The 10,062-nt window shown below is 38.1% G+C and overlaps 1 protein-coding gene across 1 annotated transcript; it reads right to left on the bottom strand.

The window, feature by feature from the left end:
* Nucleotides 1-3,615: 3,615 nt before the first annotated feature.
* LOC110695578 lies at nt 3,616-5,043 on the bottom strand. Its single transcript, XM_021872793.1, has one exon. It carries the CDS (start codon nt 5,041-5,043, stop codon nt 3,616-3,618), a length of 1,428 nt encoding a protein of 475 aa, XP_021728485.1.
* Between the last annotated feature and the right edge of the window lie 5,019 nt (nt 5,044-10,062).

Genomic DNA, 10,062 nt, shown 5'->3' with positions numbered 1-10,062 from the left:
TCAACTACGATAAACTCTATCTAGGAATGTCACAAGACACCTCAATCGTTAAATGCAAGCCACAAATCAATGGTCCGTATCAATGTGAACCTAGAATGCAATCTAGTGTGAATAACTAGGGTGATCAAGCCTAAATCAAACACACACATGCACATAATCAATTAACCAATTTAATCACATCATCAACTCCATCAATTTCCCCAAATTAACATCAATCCATTAATAATGTATGATTCACCATTACCCTAGCAATCAAACTACTCACAATCCATAGAAATCAAGATCAAAACAAAGCTAAAAAATAAATTCATCATGATCAAATTAAACAAACTAAAATCAAATAAAAAATCAATCAAACTTGAACATTCAACAAAACAATTGAAATCAAACTAAAGATCAAACTAAAGATTGAATTAAAGAAAAGGAATCCTTACAAACTTGATCAAAGATCAAAGGAAATGGAGAAATCTTCAATCATCAACAATCCACCATGAAATTCTCTCACTAAAACCTAGAGTTTCTCTCTCTAAAAATCTCTCTAAGTTGATCAAAAACTAATTCTAATTCTATTCTAATCCTTCTCCCCCTAAAAATAGAAGGAAAAACTTTATAAAAGAAAGATACAAAAGAAGAGTTAGTTAGATAGTCCCAAAAGAAACTCGGAAGGGCGCGGCTGTGAAAAAATGGGTACGGAAATAGGGGCGCAAGGTGGTGCGCCCGCTCCAAGGGGTGGTACGCCCGCACCTGGAGGCCTCCTCTTCTTCGTCCTAGATCATCCTCGTGTGCTCGTCTTGGTGAAGATGATGAACACTAAGGTAGGTAGTCTTGAAATGGCTTCTTTGGTGGGTTCACACCAAAAATGATGCCCCCACCGCATGCATGCACCGATCTCATTAACTTGCTCCTTGCATTCCTTCAAATTTGAGCTCCAAATGACAATCAAGAGGCATCCAAAATGATGATAAATATGAGAGGAAGGCTGGGGAATCCTTGGAACACGATCATAACCTGAAAATACATGAAAACAAGCAAATAAAAGGGAAAAAGACAAAATAAACAAAGAAATGCACAATGAAAGAAAACTAACTAAGGAATGCACAAACTAAAGAAATAAAGAACAAAACTAAGGAAAAGTAAGGAAAAGAGCTATAAAAGAGCATGAAAATCATCCTAAAAGAAGCCAAATGAGTGCCATAAATGACACTCATCAAATTCCCCCAAGCTAAACTTTTGCTCATCCTCGAGGAAAACAAAGCAAGAAAGAATAAGGATGAAAGACTTATTCAAAAATAAAAAGAAAGACTCAAGATGAGAATATACACTAAGACTCACTTTCGTAGGAATCATGGTTGTTTTTAGCTACAACAAGCCATTTAAACCCCAAGATTGCCCTAGAGGACGAGTGATGCTCTCGTAAGGGTATCCTAAGAGTTTACCCATAACTCTCCCCCAACATCCAAGAGGCAAAACCATGAAAAGAAAAGAAAAGGGAAATGGGAAAACAAAACCTTTGCGAAATGGACTTATAAAGAGACTACACTACAAATGAATGAACATCTTTCTCAAGCAATCAAGGTATACACGTTCCAAGATATCCAAGGTTGATTGAAACATAGGGTATGCTAAGCATAGGAACTAGACATCTCAATCCACGTTCATCCCAATCAATCTTACCGCGTTCTCCCCACTAGTCTCAAATCTCCCTTAGTGAGCATCCCAATGATTCCTCGAATGAACCGAAAAAAGAGATTTATTTAGGCTACTCGACATCTTGACTATGCATCCCCTTTCCTTAGGCAATGACCCATGATTCCCTTCCCCGAATACTGACTCAACTTCTAGGTCGAAAAGGCTTTCCCAAAGGTTGTAACGTAAGGCATAAAGGGTGAAGGTAGGCTAAAATTTAAAATTTGGCGGTTTACCTAAATTGTGAAGCAAAGATTGCACATTTCTTTACACCATAACCAAGTAATCACCAAACAAAAACAACACCCCCAAGCTTATTCAAAGCTATAAATCACAAACATATACACAAAAAGCATGAAAACGCTTCCCCCCAAGCTTAAATGGAGCATTGTCCTCAATGCTCAAATAGGGAGAATATTCACATCAAAATATTTTTGGATTTTTTTTTATTAATAGTGCTTTGTCCTCGCCTCTTTTAACTTTGGACGGCTTTTTCAATTTTGAACTTATTAGTCCATGCCTTTTATAACTTAGGATGGCTTTTACTCAAACACATTTTCCATTATTCACATTGAAAACATAACACAAACTTGCTTCAAAGAAACCAAATATCCCAACTTCTCCACCACAAACTCCATTAAAAATGATCAATTGCTTCACAAAAACAAGAAAAGAAACAAAATGAAATGAAAGGCCAAAGATCTAAAGATGTGGCTTGAAAAGAAGGTAATAGGCTCAAATGGTTGCAAGAAGGCAAATGTAAACCCAAAAATAAAGATGAAACAAACAATCCTAAAAATGAAAAATACTACCCGGAAAAGATGCCTTTGTCCTCCCTAGATAGCTCGGTCTCGGGTTTAAGGATCATAAATCAAGCTTTATAGATTAGGTCCTCAATAGTCAAGGATCCACGCCGCTCATAAAAAATAGGTTGAAGGCTTGAAAAAAAATGAACCTCACATGGATGTAGCAAAAACTCACTAGCGGTGTCAAATCAACTATAGGGAGCAACTACCTGGCATGCCACAAACAAGTAGAATCCGGATTCATGATCCTCCTAGTTCAAACCAACTACCTTAGCATACACCTATCCTAGAGTCAACCAATCATACTCTCAAACCGTGCATACCTTTACTACCAAGGAAGAAATTCATTCAAAAGAGAAAGTCCAATGTACAAAGTCCAATTCATAAGACAAAAAGGGTGAAAAACAAGCCTCAAAAGAATACCACATACCAAGACAAGAACAAAGGAAAAATAAGGGAAAAGAAAAAGGAAAGGAAAAGAAAAGGAAAGCCATAGATAAAGGAAAACTAGGAAAAGGGAGAAAGGAACTAAAAAGCAAGTTAAACACATTAAACCCAATTGACATACAATTGATCAAATGACAACATCATCATCGATCCCAAACACATTAAGTGTTAACAAGAAATCATCCTCGAACCGTTCAACTTCCCCTAAACTAAACCTAATCTATGCATCCAAAGAAAATAAAGAGAAAAATTAGAAAGGTCTCACCGGGCTATCCATGCTTAGCTAATAAAGAAAAGCGATAGAAAGAACCACCTTTGTTGCGCTCCGAAATCATAAGCATCATCATAAATCCATGTGAGAACAAGGAAAGCAAAAGAAGCTCAATCACATCAAAAGTCGCAAGCACCTTCACATTGCTTGTTCTTACTTGATGAAATCCAACTCCAAGAATCCAACCTATAAATCCAAAAGAAAAACAAGTGAAAGAAACAAAAGAAACTAAAAGAAAGAAAATTAAGAAAAAGTGAAAATAGAAAGAAAAGGGTTAGAAATCCCCAGGTTGCCTCCCGGGAAGCGCTTGCTTATGGTCCTAAGCTCGACTCTTGCTCCAAATCATGGAGGGTCAAAGAACACCACCTTCTTCAAAGTGGCGGAAGGAGCAAATTCCTCTTAAAATTATAGCAAATTCTCATTGTTGCTTGATGAGACTTCAATCAATAACTCCTCAAAATCAAGCTTCTCTTTCCATAATCTCATTCTCTTTCTCTTTTTCCTAGAAGCTCGTGCTCTTTTCTTTGCCTTGTTCCTCTTTGTAGATGGTTTCACACCATCCACACTCTTAGGGTCATCGTCCTCCTCTTGAGGGTAGTGCTCAAACCAATGAGTAATGTCAATTTCCTCCTCGTCCATAAGCTTGGGAAGCTTCGTTTTCTCTTCACTAACCTTCTTGCAATCACAACTCAAAATCACATCATGACAATTCTCAAGAACATTGTTAGTTGAAGAATCAATCATGCATACATCATCAATAGGGCGAGGGGAATTAACACACAAAATTCCTTTCACAAGAGACAAAGACTCATACATTGGTTTTAGCTCAAAACTTTCCTCATTCTTACCAACTCTCAAGGTAATACGACCTCCTTTGATATCTATTAAGGATCCCGAAGTGGCTAAGAAAGGTCTTCCTAAAATGATAGGGATATGATCACCTTCCGCAATCTCAAGCACAATGAAATCAACGGGAATGGTGAACTCTCCTATCTTGAGGGGAACATCCTCAACTCTCCCCTTTGGAAACTTAATAGATCGATCGCCCAATTGAAGGGTTATGTTGGATGGAAGGAGCTCACCTAGCTTAAGTTTCTTGAAAACGGAATAAGGCATGATGCTAACACTAGCACCAATATCACAAAGGGCATTTTGGAACAATTTTCCTTTGATTTTGCAAGGTACGGAAAAATTTCCGTGATCTTTCAACTTTTGGGGTGAGTCATTATGAATTAAGGTGCTACAACACTCCCCCAAATTCACCAGTTCCACCATATTGCAACCTCTCTTACCGCTCAAAATTTCCTTAAGAAACTTAGCATAGTTTGGCATTTGTTCCAAGACCTCGGTGAAAGGAATATTAAGGTGAATCTTCTTAAGCATCTTGATGAATTGTCCAAATTTCTCATCCAATTTGTGCCTATTGAACTTTTGTGGGTAAGGAAGTCTAGGTTTGTAAACCTCATCTTTCTTCCTCTCTTTCTCCTTAGGCTTATCATTGGAATTCTCACTCATCTTGCTAGACTCTTCATGCTTATTCCCTTCACTCAAATCACTCTCCTTTTCACCCTCCTTAATTTTCCTAGGAACACTCTCTTTAAGGACCTTACTACTCCTAGTGGTGATAGCACACATCGGATCCCTAGGGTCAACTTCTTGTGATGGTAAAGAAGGAGGACTAGCACAATCTCTCAAAGGGTTGGCTAGTTGAATGATTTGGTTCTCAAGCATCTTTCCATGAGTAAATAAGACCTCTAACATTTTGTTACAAGACAATGTGAATTCATTCAACTTCTCGGATTGAGCCATCATGAAATTCTTTAGCCTATTCATTTAAGATTGTTGATCATAGAAATTATCACCTTGGTTTTGAGTCTTTGGAGTAAATTGGGGTGGGGTACCTCTTTGAACATCATTTTGAAAATCTCCCCTACTTTGATTACTCCAATTACCCCTACCATGGTTTTGGTTGGAATTTTGATTATGGATACCATAACTTTGGTTATGATCCCCATATTCTTGGCCATGGCTTTGGTCATTACAACCAAAGTTGTTATGGTTACCACAAAACTCTTGGGTCATATGGTTACCATAACCACTATTTTGGTTATAATTATCATAGCTCCCATGATTGTGATAATTCTTATTCCCAACATTCTTTTGAGCATTAAATCTAGGTCTAAAATCATTATTATCAACACAATTCACATGCACATTCTCATATCCATCACAAGGAACATTGGAGCAATTAGAAGCATCATGATCATTCTTTCCACATAAATCACAAACCAAGCATTCTCTTATCATGCAATAAGAAGCAAAAAGAGGGTTAGAGTAGGAAGATGTACCTCTCCCCTTAAAATGGGAGGGAAGACTAGAAGCTTGTGAAGGACTCTCAAGCTTGGTCTTGAGAGAAATCACCTCCTTTCCTAACTCCGAGACCAATGTAGACAAATTGTTGACGACATTAGATTGATTGATTAAGCCACTTGTGCTTGTAGATTCCATATCTACATCACGCCAATTCATGTAGTTCCTTACTACATCATCTATTACATCAACAACCTCTTCTTCCGTCTTGTGCATAATCGGCCCTCTGGCTCTAGCATCAAGGCTCGATATACCTTGAGAGCTCAAACCACCATAGAAAATTTGTATGACTTGACAGGTTGGAATTCCGTGGTGAGGGAATTCCCTTTGGTAATCCTTGTACCTCTCCCATGCTTCATAGAGTTTCTCTCTAGGTAATTGCTTGAAACTTTGGATTAAGGCTCCAGCCTCCGCCGTCTTCTTTCGTGGGTAGAAACGAGACAAGAAAGCCTTGGTAACTTCATCCAATGTCCTTAGGGACCTTGGCTTTACCTCCTTGTCCAACCACTCTAAGGCTCTCCCAATGAGAGAAAAGGGAAACAACTTGAGCCTTATATACTCTTGAGCAACTCCGGCTTCCATAATTGTATTGCAATACTTCTCGAAATCTTTGAGATGGTTGAGAGGGATTTCACTTGTTGTACCGCCATATTGTTTCCTTTCGATCAAGGTGATCATTGCCGGCTTGATTTCAAAAGCACCATCTAGAATCAATAAAAGAGCAATCCCGCTCTCATACTTGTAAGCACCTGGAGTGCCCAACTCTTTCAATGTGATCCTTTGAGCTTCTCCCATGTTCTCTTGCACACACAATCTCAAACAAAATTATTAGTAGCACGGCTACAAATGTAGCCTAAAGGAAAATCTTTTTGTGTTTTTTAATAAGGTGGAATTGACACAACAACAATATACAATCACAACGCCATTCCCCGGCAACGGCGCCATTTTGACAAGGGTCGGACTAGGTCGTTGAAACTAACCCTACCCTAGGCCAAACAAAATTTGTAATCTCTTAACACACCCTTATACAAGTATAATGGTAAGTCGAGGGTCGGACCACTAAGGAATGGAGGGCGATCTTAATTGTCAAGTCAAGCTATTCTGGAAAGGAGAGGTAAGGGTGTGAATGCTAAACAACTACACAAGCTAGGTTAGGACAAATATAATAAACACTAGGGCTCAGGATCCACATATACTTGTAACGGATTCCGCATATTGGGAAAGAGTTGACTAAGTCGAGTGATGCGAGGGAAAACCAATCATGCAACCAAAAGAGCATATCAAGCTATTTTCCTAGAGGTCTAACTAGCGTCAACTACGATAAACTCTAGCTAAGAATGTCATAAGACACCTCAATAGTTAAATGCAATCAACAAATCAATGGTCCGTATCAATGTGAACCTAAAATGCAATCTAGTGTGAATAACTAGGGTGATCAAGCCTAAATCAAACACACACATGCACATAATAAATTAACCAATTTAATCACATCATCAACTCCATCAATTTCCCCAAATTAACATCAATCCATTACTCATATATGCTTCAACATTACCCTAGCAATCAAAATACTCACAATCCATAGAAATCAAGATCAAAACAAAGCTAAACAACAAGTTTATCATGATCAAATTAAATAAACTAAAATCAAATCACAAATCAATCAAACTTCAATGAAACTTGAACATTTAACAAAAAAAATTTAAATCAAACTAAAGATCAAACTAAAGATTGAATTAAAGAAAAAGAAGCCATACAAACTTGATCAAAGATCAAAGGAAATGGAGAAATCTTCAATCATCAACAATCCACCATGAAATTCTCTCACTAAATCCTAGAGTTTCTCTCTCTAAAAATCTCTCTAAGTTGATCAAAAACTAATTCTAATTCTTCTCTAATCCTTCTCCCCCCAAAAATAGAAGGAAAAACTGTATAAAGGAAAGATACAAAAGAAGAGTTAGTTAGATCGTCCCAATAGAAACCCGGAAGGGCGCGGTCGCGAGAAAATGGGTACGGAAACAGGGGCACAAGGTGGTGCATCCGCACCATGGAGTGGTTCGCCCGCTCCAAGGGGTGGTGCGCCCGCACCAAGGGGTGGTGTGCCCTCACCTAGAGGCTTCCTCTTCTTCGTCCTAGCTCATCTTGATGCGCTCGTCTTGGTGATGATGATGAACACTATGGTAGGCAGTCTTGAAATGGCTTCTTTGGTGGGTTCACACCAAAAATGATTCCCCCACCACATGTATGCACCGATCTCATGAACTTGCTCCTTGCATTCCTTCAAACTTGAGCTCCAAATGACAAGCAAGAGGCATCCTAAATGATGAGAAATATGAGAGGAAGGCTCGGGAATCCTTAGAACACGATCATAACCTGAAAATACATGAAAACAAGAAAATAAAAGGGAAAAAGACCAAATAAACAAAGAAATGCACAAAGAAAGAAAACTAAATAAGGAAAGCACAAACTAAAGGAAAATAGAATAAAAGTAAGGAAAACCAAAGAAAAGAGCTATAAAAGAGCATGAAAATCATCCTAAAAGAAGCCAAATGAGTGCCATAAATGACACTCATCAGGGCGCGCCTCCCTCTGGCGCGGGCGCCGCCTGTCTGGGTCCCTGTTCCGTACCTGGTTTTGCGTGGCCGCGCTCCCCCTTATGGTTGGCCGCGCCTGTATGGGTTTATTTGGGGACGATCTAACTAACTTCTCTTAGTTAGTTTTACTATATATAGATTTTCTTTCTATTTTTAATGAGAGGATAGTTAGAGAATAATTAGAGAATTAATTAAGAAATTAGGATTAGAATTTTATAGAGAGAAACTCTAGATTGTAGAGAGAGAAGTTCTTGATTGTTGATAGATGATTGAAGATTGTTAATTCTAGCATTTCTCCATTGAATTGAAGCAAGTTTGTAAGGATTTCTTTTACTTTAATGCAATTTTTTGCTTATCATTTCAATTGCTTTGTTGATTGTTCAAGTTTGAATTGAATTAGTGATTGAATTAGTTCTATTGATATGAGGATGATGAAATTGTTGATTAGCTTAGTTTTGATATTAATTTCAATGGATTGTGAGTAGTTCTCTTGCTAGGGGAATGGTGAAGCATGTATAAGTGATGGATTGATGCTAATTGGGGGAAATTGATGGAGTAGACGGTGTGTTTAAATTGGTTGATTAATTAAGTGCATGTGTGTGATTAATTAAAGAGTAGCTAACTTTGATTTGTTGCACTAGAATGCATTGTAAGCTTGCATTGATACGGAAAATTGATATGTGGCTTGATTTTGTCGATTGAGTAGGTTTGCAAGGTTCCTAGTTAGAGTCTCTCGTAGTTGGCACTAGCTTGACCTCTAGGTGATTAGCCTACCTTACTCTCTTGATTGCTTAGTTGATTTTCTCTCGCAACACTTGACTTAGTCATCTCCAATCCCAATTAGCTATGTCCATCACGAGTACATGCGGATCCTAACCCTGGTGCTTGTTAAATTATATTTCATTTGATTGTTTGATTGATTTGAATACACAAACCTCACTTTATTGCTTTGAAATAGCTTAGCCTTGACTTTAGCATTCATTTCCCATTCCTAGTGGTTTGACCCTCAACTTACTCTATGCTTTGTGTAGGGGTGTGTTGAGAGATTATAAATATTTTTTTGACCAAGGGTAGATTAGTTTTCAACGACCTAGTCTCGCCTTCAGGTCAAAAATGGCGTCGTTGCCAGGGAATGGCGTAGATGATTGATATTGTTGTTGAGTCTATTTCACCTTAATCTCAAAAATACAAAAAGATTTTTCTCTTTAAGCTACATTTGTAGCTGTGCTATTGATATTTTCTTTGAGTTTTTGTATGCGTAGGATAAGAGGAAGGACTTTAGTGTCATTTGATCCTGAAATCGAGAGAACGATAACAAGGATAAGGGTTGCTAATCGTTCTTTAAGTCCAAGCTCTCCAAGAGAAGAAATTCACCAAGAAAGAGAAGAAGAGGATCAAGAGAGCATGGGAGATAATCCAAGAGTTTCTTTGAAGGAGTTGGGAACTGCCGGTGCATATAGGTTTGAAAGTGGGATTGCATTGCCAACAACACCGGCAAATGATTTTGAGATAAGACCGGCCATGATCACTTTGATTGTAAGAAGACAATTTAGTTGGTCTAAGATTGAGAGTCCGCTAAACCATCTCAAAGAGTTTGAGAAATATTGCAACACTATCAAAGTGAATGGTGTTTCTCAAGAGTTTATTCGGCTCAAGTTGTTCCCCTTCTCTCTCATAAGTCGAGCTTTGGAAAGGTTAGACAAGGAGGTTAAGCCAAATTCTCTTAAAACATGGGATGAAGTTACCAAGGAATTCTTGTCTAGGTTCTACTTCCAAAAGATAAAGGTGGAGGCAAGGGCTTTGATCCAAAGTTTCGAGAAAAAACCTAGTGAGAGCTTGTATGAAGCTTGGGAAAGGTATAAGGAATATCAAAGAGAATGTCCCCGTC

This window comes from Chenopodium quinoa, unplaced genomic scaffold (assembly GCF_001683475.1).
Source record: "Chenopodium quinoa cultivar QQ74 unplaced genomic scaffold, ASM168347v1, whole genome shotgun sequence".
Classification (NCBI taxonomy): domain Eukaryota; kingdom Viridiplantae; phylum Streptophyta; class Magnoliopsida; order Caryophyllales; family Amaranthaceae; genus Chenopodium; species Chenopodium quinoa.
This window is presented reverse-complemented; position numbering and strand designations above follow the sequence as displayed.

Bases quoted from the DNA above. Each gene is read 5' to 3' on its own strand.
- LOC110695578 (XM_021872793.1), bottom strand. From the start codon at position 5,043: ATGAATAGGCTAAAGAATTTCATGATGGCTCAATCCGAGAAGTTGAAT.